We start from the raw sequence: 17784 nt of genomic DNA, 5'->3' as shown, positions 1-17784 counted from the left end.
TTAAATTACTAAAGATCACATGAAGTATAACTCTGTTACAACTGAATTGTTTATATGTGAGTTCTTTGCACGTTGTAAAACAAATTTCTTCATACAAAATGTGCCAGAGCAACAGATAAGTCAATGTAATATCTTTTTGTCAGTGAGGTCTGTTTATTTAGGTTCTTGTATCCTAAATACTTAATGACAGTTAAAATTTCAGGTGTTGAATGTCTAAAGTCAGATGCCTAAATAGTTACGAATGTTGTTCAAGATCTACCTCTTCTTACTGGTAGGTTAGCTTTGAGCATTTACATTTGAAAACTTTGAATTTCATGTTGCTGTACTATTGAGGAGTATAATAATAGAATTATCAAAGGAACTAATTTGTCTTAATTCTTCTAATACGTGTCTTACGTTTAACTAGTCATCTGTAGTCCAAGCCTGAGAACGGACAGCTCAAACAGGCATTTTACTGTTATTTTACAATCTCTTATTTTTTTGGATGGCATGAATGTTCACTAGAGCTGCCTCTCTTTCTCCATTAACTTACAAATGTGTTTAGAAAACTGTCCTAGATACAACACTATTTTTTAATAGATATCTACAAAGTTATTATAGTTATTTGCCACAGAATTTCTGGTAAGAAATATGTAACAAATATAGTAAAGTGTGGTTTACTAACATGTAGCCATTTGGGTGAATAATGTTTCTGAACAGTAGCTTGGTCTACTGGTAGCACACCTGGCTGTTTTGGTTTTTATTGTGTACAGCAGTTTCCATTTCTCCCCCCCCCCCCCCCCCCCCCCCCCACTTGCCTTGCCATGCATCTGAGAGATTAATTTGCATAATTGTAGGCTTAGAACTGATTTCCTGAGTCTCATACAAATAATTTTGGAGGATGGAGGCTATAACGTAAAATGTTGAAAATGTATTAGTATTTTACCAGACTCCCAAGTTGAGCAAGGTAATACTGTGATTTAGACCAGATTAAATTGTAACATTCAGCTTTCCTGTTAGGTCAAATTTACCTTGCAGTAAAGATGATTGTAGATGGATACAGTGCTTATTAGGAAAAGGGGTATTTGCCTTCTAAGTGGAAATTGGGAAGGTAAAACTATATTCCTGTGTTTGGTGTCTTCAGTTAAAGGTTTGACAGACTTTAGTGTTCTGATTTAATAAATAAATAAATAAATAAATAAAATGCAACAAAACTCAGGAAGAATTTGTGTCATGAAGACTGTAGTTTCATGGTAAAAAATGAAAGAACATCACTACATAAACAAAGGAAGAAAGTGTTATTACCTCAAAAGATGACTGAAACCATAGGGTTTGACAACAGGTCTGTCTTCATTCACTGTCTCTGCAGAACTAAAACAACTCCCCAGCCAGAGTGGCTGTTCATTCCCCACGTTTAAATGTGCTCGGGACCATGAAGCAGACATTTCCTCCCCAGTCAGTGTTCAGACTGTAATTGCTAGTATTTTTCACCCTGAAGAAAAGGCCGGTTCTCTGCAGCCTAAGCAGCAAGAGATAAAATATGTAATTATATTTATGCTTTCTTTTAATATTCCAGTGCAATTTACTGATTTCTATGAAATTTTAGTACTGCAATATTGAGCAGAAGAAATCAAATGATTGACTAGTATAACTACAATTTACATTCTGAGATCAATACCAACATTGTTACCTTAGGGGGAAAAAACAAGTAAATACCTAACCACTTCAGCAATTTATATGGGTAGCATGGTATGAAGATGCAGTATGAATTCCTTTTTCTTTTTTCTTTCTTAGTTTAGCCTGAAAGATTGGTGGAGACCTTATCTATCTCCATTATCTTGGTTCTGTGGGTAAGATACCAAGATGGGCATGGAGAATGGATTACCCTGTGATGCCAGTAGCATTCCTGAATAAGGATGGCCACAGGGACTGCACAGGGGAGTTTAGTTTAGATGCAGCTGAAAAAATTAATCCTATTTCTCTTAGCAAATTGCAGGGACCTACTGCACAATTTTTACATAACACAGAGTTCAGCCAAGAATATCTGGGAGAAGTAAGAATGGCTTTCGCTAAGAAAGTAGAATGATTTTATCTCAGATTCATATTCTTTTCTAAGCTTAAGTGAAAATGAAAGAAGGTGTTTGTAAGTGATCACTGAGCCAAATTATATGACGCACTATTTGAGGCACTTTGTGGCCTTCCTGCGAGATACACTACAACTACAGTCTTTCGGAGGTTAAAGTCCAAAAATAGATCTTCGTTCATTTTTCTGATTTGGAAAAGAGAAGGTAGATTATAGGTTATAGGGTCTTTCATTAATTGAATCAGAAGAGAAAAAATATATAATAAACCTTTATTTATAAAACAGTCTAATACAGCAACCATATATTAATTCAAAGACCTTGACAGTTCTTTCTGTGGAGCAAATACAAGTGCAGATATTTTTTGTGTAAGTTTCCTGTTGTATTTTAGTTTAAAAAGAATCTCCTTGTCCCACATCATGCTCTTGCCACATTAGAACAAGTACTGTTTGTGCTTCCAGCATAGGAATTTAAGAGAAAAATGTGATTTATCTTAGAGAAAACAAGGGTTTAAACTACAGTTTGTCAAAATTTTATTTTAAAGCTTGGTGGTGTCCAACACATCTTTTATCTTCCCCTCTGAAGCTGTTATTAGTCTGGTTTTCCTAAATAACAGCTTCTATTTACGGTTTTGATCTCATAAAAAATAATATATCCACGTTTTAGTACATGAACCGGGATTTTTTATTTTTATCCTGGGAGGAGCAAACTTTATCAGACAGACATCTTCAACAAAGGACCTCCAATGAAGCACATTTTTTTATTGTGTCCTTACATTTTCTTGAATTTGTGCACAAAAAGTATCTTCATTGTCATTATAATTTCATAGTCTTTTTAGAGTATTTGTCTATTGTTTACACTTGATTTTATATTCATATATTTATTCTCTGACTTTTCTGTTCATAAGCAGGGTTTAAGTTTCAGTAAAGTGTGTCATGTATAGATTCTTCTGTTTGTCTTCCTTAAAGTTAAATTGTTCTTTCAGTTTTTTCTTTTAAGCCTCCCGTATCAGCAATCTTTCCATAAGCAAAATATTCCAAGAATGTTTTCTTTGTCTTTGGTTTTCCTTCATAATATTCCTTTGTCATCTTAATACAAAGTATGGCATAATAGTTCAGAAAGGGAAGGGAAAGAATTTTTTTGATGCAAAATCTCCGTATATGAAATCAAAGATCTGAAAGACAATTGAATATGTCTCATGCTTGAATATATATTATGATATGCAAACATATGGCCCATTCTGTAATTCTTAATTTGACGTGCTGTGAGTTGGATGTTTTGGTGACTTCTGCCTGTCTGGAAAATGAAGGACAGAAATCAAGGCTCTTAAATTGCAACAACTATATTGAGTGGAGAACAGGGCATTTTGTTTAAAGTACCTAATTTGTAAAGTCAGAAGACAGCTCAGTTGGTTAAAATTCAGCAGATTCAATTTGCAACAACCCAACGTAGAAATGTGGGTTTTTTAATTATAGCTTGTTTTGTAACAATGGATAGGATCCGTAGCCAAATCTATCCCTGTATTCTGCAGTGGAACAATAGTATAATTATTTCTTGGATTCCTGATTAGTAAAAACAGTACAATAGTTGTACAAAGCTTGAAAATCTGTTTTTTTCAGAATAGAACAATCTCACCATGCAGAAGATCCTCTTAATGCTGATTTCTGTAACTTAATATTTGATTCAAGCACATAGTTGGAAGTAAAATGCATTTTAGAAGCTAGTATACAATGGAAAGCACCAAACAGTTTTGAAAACAAGTGTTTATGCGTCCTACGTTAAATATATGTTTCCAACGCAGCTTGTAACTCATCTGCCATAGAACATTCCAAACACTCAGTATCACATGGCATGATCTTTCCTCTACTTCAGACTTTGAACACTCAGGTAAACAAAATAACTTACACTATTTAAAGCCCACTTTCTGCCAGTATGAGGGGGTTTGGGAAAATAAGGCAGCAGCAAAAGGCTTAGTCTCGTAAGCAGTGCCCAAACCTCACTGGCTTTGACCTGCCTTTTCTACAAATCCGTGCTGAGTTACAATTCCTACCAATTCTTTTGCTTAAATAAGGATTTCAGGATTGTATCTTTAATGCTGTATGCCACTTCCCAAAGCAATAGATTTGTATGGAATGAAATTACAAATTCTGGTATCAGAATACATTTTATACAGCTAGGATTGTCAGAAATAAAGTACTTCAGTAGAAAATCACGTTTTCAGCACTGGAATATTAATAAACAGCTCCAGATATTTCTCAGTTTTATTTTCAGTTATAATTCACAGATTCACAAAAGGGTTGGGGTTGGAAGGGGCCTCTGGAGGCCCTCTAGCCTGACCCCTATGATCAAACAGGGACACTTAGAGCCAGTTGTCCAGGACCATGTCTGGATGGCTTCTGGATATCTCCAAGGAGGGAGACTCCACTCTGGACTACTTGTGCCAGTGCTGAGTCACCCTCCCAGTAAAAAAGTGTTTCCTGATGTTCAGAACCTCCTGTGTTTCAGTTTATGCCTATTAATACCTGTGCTGTCCTGTCACTGGGCACCACTGAATCCCTTATATCAAGACAACAGAAGTGAGGAAAGCAGGACAGAAGAATATGAGGAAGGGAAAATGGTAAGCTGTGACTGAAATGTACTTGTAAAATGTTTTCAGTATCTCCAGATGAAATATTGTAATGAAGAAAAATGCAATATGCTATGTCAAGCACAGTTTCTACTTTTCTGTGTTTGATCAATAAGATCAGAAATACCCCCCATCCTCTACCATCCATTCCTCCCCTCCACCCAAGAGATCTTGTTCATATTTTAATTGACATTTTCAAGTACCACAGCTATTACTTATGTTCAGTAATTCCCCAAATTACAATTGTTAGAAAGTACTAGGAACGTATTTGGTTTTGTTACAGCAGGAAGGAAGCAGCTAGAACAGTTTCATGTGTGGTTGATTTGATATAATTGTGGTTGTTACTATGACTTAAAAAAATATTTGCCAACCGACCACCTGGTCTGAAAACTGAAGAAAAAATGTGTTCCTATTACGCTCGAACTGTTCTTCTATCAGCACCAGAGTTTGCTATCCTTTTTGACCACCTAAGATACAGAATTAATTCTTCTCTGGTTTTTTTGTGGGTGTGAAGTCATGCTTTACCTGGATACGTTTTATAGAATCAGCTGCAATAGGTGATTGAAAGAAAAATGATTCCATGTAACTGAAACCAATTTTCCTGATTTTTAAACTCGGCCCAGGTTCAAAAACTTATTGAGACAAATCGTTCTGAATTATTTATTGAAATTACTTTTACACAGGTGAAAATGATATGGGTTTGACTGAATTTCCTTTTGGTTTCATGTTTCACATAACAGTGATGTGATATTTCCTGTTTAAAAATAAAGACTGGATGTTTTTCATTACCTGAAGAAAACCTGTATTTTGCTCGCCTCCCCTAGTGATGGCTTATGATTGAATATGTCACAAACTTTAGATTTGAATTTTGTCCAGGTGTTGTGAACCTGAACCGTCACCTTACCTCATGCTGTGTATAATCCTGCATATGTTGTAGCCTAATTAAAATTGTAATTACTTGTTACCATTAGTCCCAGTGTTGTATCCACTATAAAATTCATTACTCAGAGAAGCTTGACTCTGTCTTCAGGTAAAAGAATTCAAAGCAGCATTTGGTTGCACAAGGGAGCAGATAAATACAGACATGGTCTAAGCGTGTTGTAGCGTGTTCTTCTGAAAGAAGAGTCCCCGATACAACTGTAGAGAGAAGAAAATCGGTGTAGGAGTGAGGGGCTCAGCACTGGATCAGGACCATGGGTCACAGTCTGTGTGCCAAATGCCATCTTCTGGGAGCGAGTGTCTGTGCCTTCCCCAAACCAGGTGCCCACGGGGTGTGCGTGTGGGTTCGCTGGCATTCCAGGCTGGACCAGATGGAGTAGGAGGCCCTGGGTCTGGATAGGGCCGTCAGGTAGCCAGAGGGCCTGTGCAGGTATTTGAGGAGACCCAGGAGCACGAGGTGTGTGTGGGACGAGTGTGTGAGTGCTGCACGTGTGCAGTGAGCACCCCCTGGGCCAGCTGGTGATTTGGGGACACGTGGGGTGGGTAAGGGGGCGCAGGGGTGCCTGGCAGGCAGAGGGGCTGTGCTGGTTCTCAGGGGATCCATGAATGTGCGTGTGCTTGTGAACCTGGAGAGTGTGGGGTGTGCGCTGCACTGGTGACCTTCTGCCTCTGCCAGCCCCAGAGGAGGAGGGGACGTGGCTGCCTGTGCCTGTGTCTGGTGTGAGACCTGAACGTGGGGGCTGCTGGGGGCACTGCCTTGTCTGAGGCCATCTGTGTGACCGGCTGTGTCCATGTCCATGTCCCATATGTGTCTGTGTGTGTCTGTGCCTGTCTGTGGGATACACACAGCCTCGGTACTGCAGCAGCTTTGCCAGTGCGAAGGGGAAGTGGCAGACATGTCTCTCAGGCGGGTCAGAGACCCCAGGTCCCCGGGCACTGGATAGGCACCAGCAGCCAGGCAGGAGGGTTGTGGACCACGCAGTTGGAGGAGGTGACACATACCACATTACTTAATACTGTCATAAGCTCTCAGTATGTTGAGTGACAGCCTTCCCTAGCAATGAACATGACGTGCCTAAGCTTAAACATTTGTGTTGAGTGTCTCTTTGCAGAGGGTTTTCCCCCTCGTTGTTTTGATGGTACAGCTTACTAAAGTTTCGAGACGGACTGCATGCTGCCTGTTCATCATCTCTGGAACTGGATCACTGTTTATGTGACCTTCAGATTTTTTTATAATCACTTATGATTTGTGGGGTCCTCAATGGGAGGCTCAGAAAGCCAAACTGATATATTTTTTTCTTTATCATTTAAGGCATGGATTTAAAAATGTATAGCACTACGAGCTGAAAAGTTGCCAGTATTAGTGTTAGGCCTGTGCCATTTCACTGGCTGACTGGTTCCTGTCAGTATAGTCAGAGCAGATTTAGTCTACTATAAGGAGCTTTTGTTACCCAAGACCAGTGTTTTCACTATGTAACTCATTAAACTGGCCATTTTGGTAATGATGTATTTTTCTGTTTATTTAGGTGGTTAATTAATTACAGGGGTTTGATTATTTTGCAGAATCTTAAACTTTCATCTCCTGCCTTACTTTAAGGTTTTATTTTCTCAGTCATTCATATTTTCTAATGGAGTCATATTTTAGTTTAAAAAAATGAAAGTAATCTCCTTTTCCTGTGCCTCTTACTGATTTTGCTAAGTGACATAAATTCCTACTTCAAAAAAACAGACTTCTAAATTTGGGTTACTGAAAATAAATGCAGAAAGAGAAGATTTTAAACTGTCTGGTTAGCTCTATATATATATTTTTTTTTTTTTTTCATATTGAAGGGAAAGATCCTGCTAGCAATTAAAGAAAAAAAAAAAACAAAACAAAAAAACAGTTGTTCAGGGTGGCAATTCCAGAATGAAAAAGTTGTAAGAGAGAGTAACAAAGTGTGACATGAATGTTTGCTTAATAAGAGTATATAGAGTTAAGTCCTCTGCTGATGTAAACGAACACAACCCAAGGACTCAGAGGATCTATTTGGGTTTGCTACAGCTGGATTCTAATCCTAAAGCTAGAAAAGGAACTTAAAAGTAAAATGCTAATTACAAAATCACAGCCAAGAGCAAATAGTATTACATTTATTTCTATACTGAATTAACAGTAATCCAAAATTGACTTAATCAACTATCTATGTCCACCCAAGGGAGATGAATAAAAAGTAACCTGGTAGGGGATATTGATCATCATATAAAATGGTAGCAATTAACATTAACAAATAGTTTTTAATAAGCAAACGTACAGTTAGTACTGTTAACTTGAGGTTTTCCTCAATTAAAAAAAAAAAAAAAAGTGTGAAAAAGGAGAGTCAGAGCTAAAAGAGAGTCAGGGCCTGATGCTTTCTCCATTAACTTCAGGAAAACTTGGATTTGGGATGGATACCAGACACCTGATTTTAACTAGTTAAAAATTGGTAACTAGTGCAAGATACCTGTTGTGGTAGCTTCCTGATATTCCTTTATCTACTGACTCTGTAGGAATCTTGAATACTTAACTTTCAGATGGCTAATACTGATAAGAAAGTAACCACTAAACAGTTATTAAGCTTAATGCAAACTTTGTGAATGTCTTCTTTATTCTAAACCAATCTAGCTAACCAGATCACTCAGGCTCCCTGCTGCTGAAACTCATTTTTGTGGGAAGATGTGCTTAATTTAAACACTCTCTTGAGATACTCTTGAACTAGTTGTTTCTAGTGCTTCAAAAATGCAGTATTTTGATCCATGAAGACCTGTAATACCCCTTTCATGAATCCCATAGTCACGGTTGCAAAACAATTTGCAGCAGTGCTCTGGAGCTCATGGGGAATCACTGTATCATTCTGTGGTAACAATCCACAAAGCTGAGTTATTTCTCCAGATGAGAGATTAAAAATCAATAATGGTTAATTAATCCAATTGTACACTGCAGATTTTTTTTTTTTCTTTTCATATAACTGTGGGTTAGGTTTTTTTTAAGAAGTTCAGGAAAATTTGTGTTTCTGGCTCTCATTCACTGTGTTGTTTTGAACAAATATGTGCTGTTTATTTTTATTTCTCTTACCAGAATTATAATGGCTTGTTCCCTCATTGCATTCTGTGATTCTTTCTTGACCACTGTGATTTCACAGATATATTATCAATCTTAAATATCCTTATTAGTTAGATAATTGATATCAATTAAATATCCTAATAGATATGTATTTATATATCCTTCTATTCCGGGAAAATGACAACCATTTTTATTGGTTTGTTTAAGTTGGCGGAGGTTTTTTTTTTCGATATGAACTATATAATAGTACAGGTTTTAACCTCAGAAATATATACTTACTACATTTTCTGATGTCATTTGCTTTCCATAACATAGTTTGCAACAGCTTCTGCTTGTCAGAGAGAGTTTTTATAGTTTACACTGTCAAAATTATGAGGAATATACCTAACTGTCTACTGATCACTTTCTTACAAGAAACTTGCTTCACAGATGAGCATGTGCTTTGAAATTTGGTTCTCCTGCCTGCCATCGTCCCTGGGTTGCTCTAAAAGCAAGCCACAAGAAAAAACAAAAACAAAAACAAAAAACAAACCCAAGCAAACATAATAACAATTGCATCGTAAGCATTGCCAGGAATCTATTTGTATGTCAAAAGTTTAAAAAAAAATAAAAAATCAGGAGAACAGAAAAGAAGAGCACTAATCAGTGTGTCCTGTGCTCTTCTTTGTAGTCCCAGCGCCGTGTTACATTTCACCTCCCCGATGGCTCCCAGGAAAGCTGCAGTGACAGTGGTCTGGGAGACCACGAGCCGGTGGGTGGTGGAACCCTGATCTCACACCCTCTCCCTCTGGTTCAGCCGCAGGACGAATTCTACGACCAGGCTTCACCAGACAAGAGGACTGAAGCTGATGGCAACTCAGACCCCAACTCGGGTGAGTCACTGTCAGTGGTCTGCTTATCTGAGTTGCTTTGGTAACCTGGTTACTTTCCTTTTCATCCCTTTGAGCTTTGCAATGGTTGAGATGTTTTTAAGCATGTGCAGGAATATTTGGTCATGTTATCTTGTAATGTTTTGTAGGAAATAATGTAGTTTGCCTGAAGTACCTCATGTTGTAATTTGACTATAGAAAAAAACCAGCTCCACACTAATTGCACAGTAAGTGAGACCAGCTGGGGAGAAGGAAGTCCTACAAAGTAGCACGCTTTTCTTGATGCTTGCAGTGCTGTTGCTATTTAACGTTGGATTTTGTTTTAGGAAAGTCATTCTGAACACATTTAAAGAGCAAGGATATGGAAGTTGCACTATCTGTTAGAATAACACAGAAACCAGTAAATCAGTGAAACACTGAAAAATTTAAAGAATCCAAATTTATGTAACACCTACAATTCCCCTTTCTAACAGCAAGAAACAGTGTTTCTTTGTTAGGTTGGAATGGCGTGATGGGCTGTATTTTGGAACTGTCAGATATATGTTTTCATACAAATAATAAGTATGTGCAGTTGGTCTGAGTTGGGAATTTATGCCTTTCTTTTTCTTTCCTTCTCCATAATACATTTACATTATTGTTCTGTGATAGTCAGTACTAAAAAATGAAGTGAGATGTTAGCCAATACTCTTGGCTAGTACTTTGGCAGTGGAAACTGGGGACATGAACGTACTGAAAACAGTCAGGGGGCAGTAACACTGCCCTTAAGCCTTTTGTTTTCTGTCCAGAATGTGGAGACAGAGGTTAAAAGTCTTATGTGTGCTTTTGGAAGGTAATTGAACTTGAGTTCTCTTGCATCTCATGAGTAAAAAAATAAAAATTAGTTTCTCCCTTTGGCATTGCTCCCTTTTGTGTAGATGATGAAATTGTCACTGGGCCTGTACAAACCAGGAGACAAGGTGGCCTTGTGATCTGATGAACAATATTAATGTCCATGTTCTCATTTGGGCAGAGCTAGATCTGATTTATGACATTTAAATTATGGCAGATGTGAATGAGAACTGTGGGATATTGACCTTCGAAACATTTTTCTTGTGATTTTTATGGGAAAACCGAGAGGGTGTGTTGGGTGAAACTCTATGAAGAAACAATTTGAAATGCTTTACTGTCTCAGAGTTATATTCTGGTTTCCTATTCCCTTTTCATCTTTTATTTTTTTTTCTTTTCCTGTATATGACACCTGCATTTTATTTTCTTACCAAAACAGAAATGTTGTTGAAACTATGATCTTAAACCCTAAATCTGTAGAAATACAAAGAACTATAAAAGAAAGTAACTGTGAATGAATTGACTCTGGAGCTAGAATGTGTGTCCGCTTAAGCGAGCGAGGAGCTTAAGTGGAATTATCCTGTTAATTCTCTGACCACATATGAGACCTGTGAAAGATTTAACAAGATCAGAGAGGAGTTTTAAGGCAGCATTGTGTGTTGGCGCTGTCACATTGGCTTCACTGACTCTGAATTCCACATCTCTTCAAAATGTGACATAAAAGTCCCCCAGGAGACTTAGGGAAAATGAGTTTGGTAAACTTTATACCAAGTTATTAAAAATATGTTTTTAGAGATTTTGTTAAGCACATTGTAAAAACATAGTATATTTATTACGATTGATCATCCCTAATCCAGAGAATAATAGAAGTCAGAGAGAATAACAGTTCTTGGAAGCTATAGGTAAAGTTTTACTATGTCTGTGGTTACACCTGGTTTAGGTTTGGGGAAGCTAGATTCATGGCAGATTTATGAAAATCGAAGTGTCAAGCTGTACTGATGATTAGTGAAGTACTGAAGTATAGGTGTTTCATCTTTTATCAGACTGAATTAGGACAGACATTGAAGTACTGCATTCCATACCTCACTGAATGTTACAAACTAAGAAGGGAATGATATAGTCATTACTGTGACAGAAGTCATCCTAGGAAAATCCAAGCCAGTAAGGGACTGATGCTGCCATTCCATGGATTTGACTTTTATATCTGTTTCAGTGTTGAGCTATTGCCTAGGCATTGTGTCAAAAGTTATTTTGCTATTGGAAGCACAAGTTTTTGGACGTGATGTGAAAAGGATTTTAAAGCAATTTATAGTTATTGAAGATCCTGCAGCAATTTTCGGAAGAGAAAAATGTTAGCTGGTGATTGGACAAAATTACTGTGTTGGTATTTACATATGTTCATGGTTAAAATAACTGATGTAGTATAATTTCAACACTGTGGTTTTTGACACTTCTAAACTGAATTTCTAGTATATTGCAGCAACATGTTAAATAGCTGTATCTAAGAGTGGTGGTAGTTTTATTTCAGTGGCTGTTTAAGGGATTGATGTTCATGAAAAAACTTGGTGGATGCTGAGGTAAAAGATGCAGCTATAAAGTAAGGAAGAAGTCTTAGTGGAGACTAAGCATGTACCTGTACTGCTGCCAGTTTTGGATGATAAATGTTTCAGAACAGTATTTTGTTTTTATTTTAAATGCTCCAGCTGAAGAGGAGAAGTGCTTATGGGAATATTTCCTAATGATCTCCAGAAATAAAACCCACACAATAAATACAGATTGGTCCCACTGTATTTTTATTGAAGTTCATTCTAAGTAAAAGTTTGCTTCAGCTCATGGGAATATGACGTTAAGCTTGATAGTAAAGTCCTTGCCTCATAGTGAGAGCAATTTTGGTTAATAGCTTTAATGCTCAGTGAGTTGTGTGGTTTATTACTGTACACTGTGAAGTTATGTGAATAAAAATAAATTTATCAATATTAGTATGTTGCTATTTTAATTGTATTTGAAGAGTGACTAAGTCCCAGGTCTTCAAAACCTGAAATAGGGGAGGGTGGGGGAAAAAAAAGTGCTAAAACTCTTGATAACTTATTACACAAAGGTATTGCTGTATTTTCTTGCAATCATTAGCTACTACAGAGACAGAAGAGCCACAATTACATAATTTAATGAAAGAAACATACACAGGGAGAATACATTCATCTAGCTAATCTTGAAACAGCAATCTCTCTCACTGGGGGAAACTGAAGAGAAGTACCAAACACTGGTGTTGTCAGCCACACATTGTCGCTGTGGTTATGAGAGAAAGACAACAAGACAGAAATATGAAGTAAAAAATAAAATGTGTAAGAACTTTTATAATGATGTGCATAGTCCATATTTGGTTTGTATCACTCAAGCCTGTCTTCTTTGTAGTCTTTTAACTTGAGCATTTCATTCAGTTCACTAAGATACCTTTTCCATTTCACCATTGTTGATTGATCAGTATTAACTGATTGTCAGAGGACCACGATGTCAACCAGTTGTTAACTTTGTTAACCAGTTAGCCAGTTGTAACTTGGTTATATTTCACCTTTGTCTTATTTGCACCCTGATATGCTTTATAGGAATTCTTCAATCAGTGAGCAACAATTAACTGTGTTTAAAAACAACATAACATTACAGAGTGACACCAGCACTGTGGTTTTGTTATGCATTATTAAATGATGATAACAACAACTAATTAAAGTTTACTACAGGAAGTCTCATTATTCAAGAGTCATGGTTGTGATGATCTAATTTTGCATACAATATTGATTTGTAAGGCCAGTCTTGTGTACGTTACAACATTTTATTGGATTTAAACGCAGTGATTAACAACCTTTAGCTTTGCCTTGCTGACCACAACTTTTCCAAAAGCATGGGTCAAGAGGAAAGGTTAGCAGCTGGACATTACATGGTTACATTGTTTGTTCACCATGATGACAAACAGAAGAGAAAGATTGTAAATATTATCGTGTTGAGAGTCTGTAAAAAAAAACCAACAAACAACCAACAAACCAAAACAAGGCAGGTGCCAAAAAGGAGGTTCTATAATTTCTTGGAAACTGATGGTTTTGAATAATCTGAACTGTGCTTTCCTGTTTGGAACACTGACTTCACATATTCTTCAAATGAAAATTAGCTTTTGCATTTGGAGGGTGTATATTACACTTCCTATAAAAATTAAAGGAAGATATTCCAAAGATCAGTCAGCTGATTAAAGTTCTTTACCTTTTAGTATGTCATATAAGAATTTTAAAAACATAAAGTTTCTTTAGGATCTAGAAAAAAACCAAACCACTGTAGAATTGTATTTGCTGGTATGACTTTATAGACTCTCCTATTACCAAAAATCCTGCTTTTTAATGGTTTTAAATGTGCATATCAGGAAGCGCACTTTTAAAAGAAACATAATCTTTACCATCAGTTACATTGAAAGTGTGCAGCTGTCGGATGCATTTTAATGTGAATTATTTCTTCACTGAAAAGAAAACTGTTATTGTTTGCCAGCAGCCAGGTTCAGTTTGTTATTTTTCATTACTGTAAGTGTGTTTTTCCTTGGCGTAAAAAAACAAACAAAACAAAACAAAACTAACCTCACTTTATTAGTGAAGAATTCTTTTTTCACTGTGGTTTAGTAAAGGTTGTCAAGGGCTTTAATTTAGATTAGAATTGTTAATGTTTCTAAGGGTTTCATGCGGCCGAGCTGTGCAACAGAACTGTATGAAGGAAAAACATGCCTCCTAGTGTAAAAAAGGGGGAAAATGCACTCTCATGAAAATGCTTGATAAATCACATTTTGATAGCTGCAAGCTGTGGTTGTGATTCATTTTTCTTCAAAGAGATAAAGAGGAATAGCATATATTTAGTGGAGTGTTAGAACTGCTTAAGGGAGAAAGCCTACTATAAACTATGGATGAATCTGTGCAATAATTCCAACAGTTTAAAACCAGACAGAAATATAATATTTATGTCTTCTGATACATGTTTATGAAGCTAAAGTAAATGCTTGCCTAATTTCTACACCTGATTAATAAGTAGTATCAATATATGATACATAACACAAAGTAATAGCTTTATAACAGGGAGCTGTGGAAAAAGTTGCAAGAAAAACACTGTTTTGAAGGTCATCTTTTTTACTTAGTAAAAAGGATGACCTTCAAATTAAGTAGAATATTATGTCTTAAGTTATTAATTACAAATTCCAAAGCAATTCCGTATTTTTGGAAGTGCTGTTATAATGCTGTCAATCAATAATAATGTTTGTGGATAGCTTTTTTATTTCCAGTACATTGAAAGTTTTATGGTTGAATGTGGCTGATAAATACATGAGTTCCCACATTTTAATAAACCTAATACTATGGTGGTTTAGTCAAGTGATGTCAAGGGTATTAAATCTCACTGTAATTCCAGTAATAAGCAGGAATATCTCCATGGCAGTGGTTTAATTATGATTAAAATTCAGAGTAATGGCACGACTGTCTTGTATTGCACTTGGTCATATGATAGAGTCCCATGTGGAGAAGCTAAGCCTTTCATGCAAAGAGCTTTGGTTTTACAGTGTCACTATCATTACACCCAGTGGGTGATGATGGTTTAACCTTGCAGGCATACCCTCTACTTAATTCTGCTTTTCATTTTGCTGCCTCAAAAGTTTCTTGTCTTACTTGGCAATATTACAGTCCATGGCTGAACATCCTGTGGTGTAAGAAGAAATGTTGCTCTGTTAATGCTTAGCTCTAGATAAATCACTGTCCATAGTTATTCCTATGTTTTCATAATATGAGGCTCTATGTGAACTAAAATAGGAACATTTGCCTTTGAGTCATTTCCTCCATTTCATTAAACACAAGTTCATACCTCACACAGAATCTAACACTGTCACATTTAGCTACCGGCAAGTAGGAGTAAGAAAAACTGGAGTCAAGTTGGTGAATTAACCTACCAAAAAGCTATAAAATAGTCTGAAGTCTGAATTCAGTCTTAGCCCATGCACTTATTTCTTTAAAAAGATAAATAAAATCTGAGAGGCATAAGAGGTATTGCTATCTCTTTGTGTCTTTTTGCTGCCTCATTACAGTGAGGATTTCAAAATTGTCTTGGTTTAGAAAAGCCACTGTTACATCTGTTCCTCTTTACTCTCTTTCCCCCCATGCACCAAAGCTAATTGGAGTGTAAATCAGGATGGCATAGCCATTGAATGGGTAGTGAGAGGGGAACTTCTTCTATTGCTTCTCTAAGATGAACACCTAATGTGTCTGAACTTTCTAGCTGCTGCTGCCATCCAAGATGAGAAATTGCAGGTCCCTAGCAGTGAGTTGAAAAGGCTGGATGGGTCACGGGGACTATTCAGACTTGTAAGAAAAATTTAGAAGGTTTAGAGGATTAAAGGAGGGGGAAGGTTGCACATCAGGCAGAACCTGGTGCTTGTGACTGCCATTGCTGATGATACGTAGGAGTGTTTAAAACCACAGGTGCTTTTGTCAGTGGTGCAAGCTAAAACAAAAGACTTATTTAAGGGATTGATAAAGAGTTATTTTCTCCTATCAGTAAGAGTTATCTTCTCAGAAGACTTTTCTTCTTATCACAGTAAGCCCAAATCTACTGCAGAGTTTCATAGGTTTTTTTAAGTTTTAAAGCATTATCATTATCTAGTCAAACCTCTGCCATAGCACAGTGCATAGAATTTCACACAGGTTTTCTTAAATCAAGCTTCCCCAGTGATTTATTTCACTTGGTGTTTGCATTGGGTTTACATGGCAAGGCTGGAAGGGAAGGGGTAGCAGGGGTGCTTCTGTGAGAAGAGACCAGAGGATGGCCTTGCGTTAGACAGAGCCAGTTCCTGCTGCCTCCAAAACAGACCCACTGCTGCCCAGAGTTGCACAGCATCTGGGAGAGAGGAGTAAGAAAAATGTGAGAGAAACAACCCTGCAGACACCGAGGTCATTGAAGAAGAAGGTGTGGACAAGGTGTTCCAGGCACCAGAGGAGATTCCTCTGCAGCCTGTGGAGAGGACCATGGTGTCCCCTGCAGCCCATGAAGAACCCCACGCTGGAGCAGATAAGGTGTGCCCTGGGGGAAGCTGGCAGCCTGTGAAGAGCCCGCACAGGAGCAGGTTTGCTCCTAGGACTTGTGACCCCATGGGGGACCCACAGTGGGGCAGGCTCTTCCTGAAGGCCTGCACCCTGTGGAAGGGACCAATGCTGGAACAGCCAGTAAAGGACTGTATTCTTTGGAAGGGTCCCACGCTGTAGCGGGGGAACAGTGTGATGAGGAAGCAGCAGCAGAGACAAAATGTTACCAACTGTCTGGAGCTCCCATTCTCTGTCTACCTGCACCACTCGGCAAGATGGGGTCGGGTAGGGGAACGGGGGTCAGAAGAGTAGGGGGTGAAGGAGTGAAATTGGGGCTGCGAAGGACGAGGTGGTGGGAGGTTGTTTTTAGGTTTGTTTTTCATGTTTCTCACAATCCTACTTTATTTTTAATTTGCAATAAATTACATTAATTTTCCCCAGGTTGAATCAGTTCTGCCAGTGGTAGTAACTGGCGAGTGATCTCCCTGTCCTTATCTCAGCCCATGAGCTTTTTTATCTTCTCCAGTCTTGCTGAGGAGGGGAAGTGATAGAGCGGCTTGGTGGGTGCCTCGCAGTAGCCAGGGTTGACCCACCAGGGTGTTAAAGTGGCTGTTGTATTCCCAGCCTGAAACCTAGCCTGTGCCGAGCTGCTGGCTGTGAGACTGTACCAGCCTTTGTCAACAGGAAGTCTTTGATTTCCATGAGTGCACAGGTGTTTGCGGCCCAAGGGGCTGTTGACTACTACAGCCTCCTGCGTAACACAGGTCAGAAATTTTACCTGTATCTTATAACAAAGTGTGTATCTTCTGCTGGTATCTACAACATATGTTTCAGAATGATTCCTTGATTTAATAATCTTCAGTGGCAGAGGAAACACTATTCTGATGATTACTGACTTTGAGTCAACTTTTCATCTTTCATTTGATAAACTGATAAACTGGATGTTTGGTGTCCGTAGTTTAGATACAGTGCTCAGATCACCTCAGATCTGTAATAAATTCATTTGTTCTTTGTAGTATTTTGAATGTTGCAGTATCTTACAGATAAATGACATAGTAGTGTCAAGTTAAATATTCACGACAAGAAAAACATAAATCCTTTAAATCACAATTTTTTAAAAAATCAGTTTATCTCTTTGTCATTCATTGTTTTGACCAGAGTGGGTACTTTCCATGCCTCATAAGCATGCTATTTAACAGTACTTTTTACCAGCAGAACAACAGATTTTTCTGTTCTTTAGAGACTTTCTATGGGAAATAAAAGTAAAAGGCACAATGGAATACATATATCTTTAATC

At 37.7% G+C, this 17784-nt stretch overlaps 1 protein-coding gene across 1 annotated transcript in view; it reads left to right on the top strand.

The window, feature by feature from the left end:
- The window catches only part of LOC121083564 (protocadherin-9-like), a 393954-nt gene that overhangs the window by 135129 nt on the left and 241041 nt on the right, over window positions 1-17784 (top strand). Inside the window, exon 2 of the mRNA XM_040584116.1 lies at window positions 9498-9573. Within this exon, the coding sequence (XP_040440050.1) occupies window positions 9498-9573 (76 nt within the window). The remainder of the gene's footprint in view (window positions 1-9497; window positions 9574-17784) is intronic.

The sequence above is a fragment of the Falco naumanni genome, chromosome 2, assembly GCF_017639655.2.
Source record: "Falco naumanni isolate bFalNau1 chromosome 2, bFalNau1.pat, whole genome shotgun sequence".
In the NCBI taxonomy this organism is placed as follows: Eukaryota; Metazoa; Chordata; class Aves; order Falconiformes; family Falconidae; genus Falco; species Falco naumanni.
Note: the sequence above shows the minus strand (reverse complement) of the source record. Positions and strands in the feature narration are given on the sequence as shown.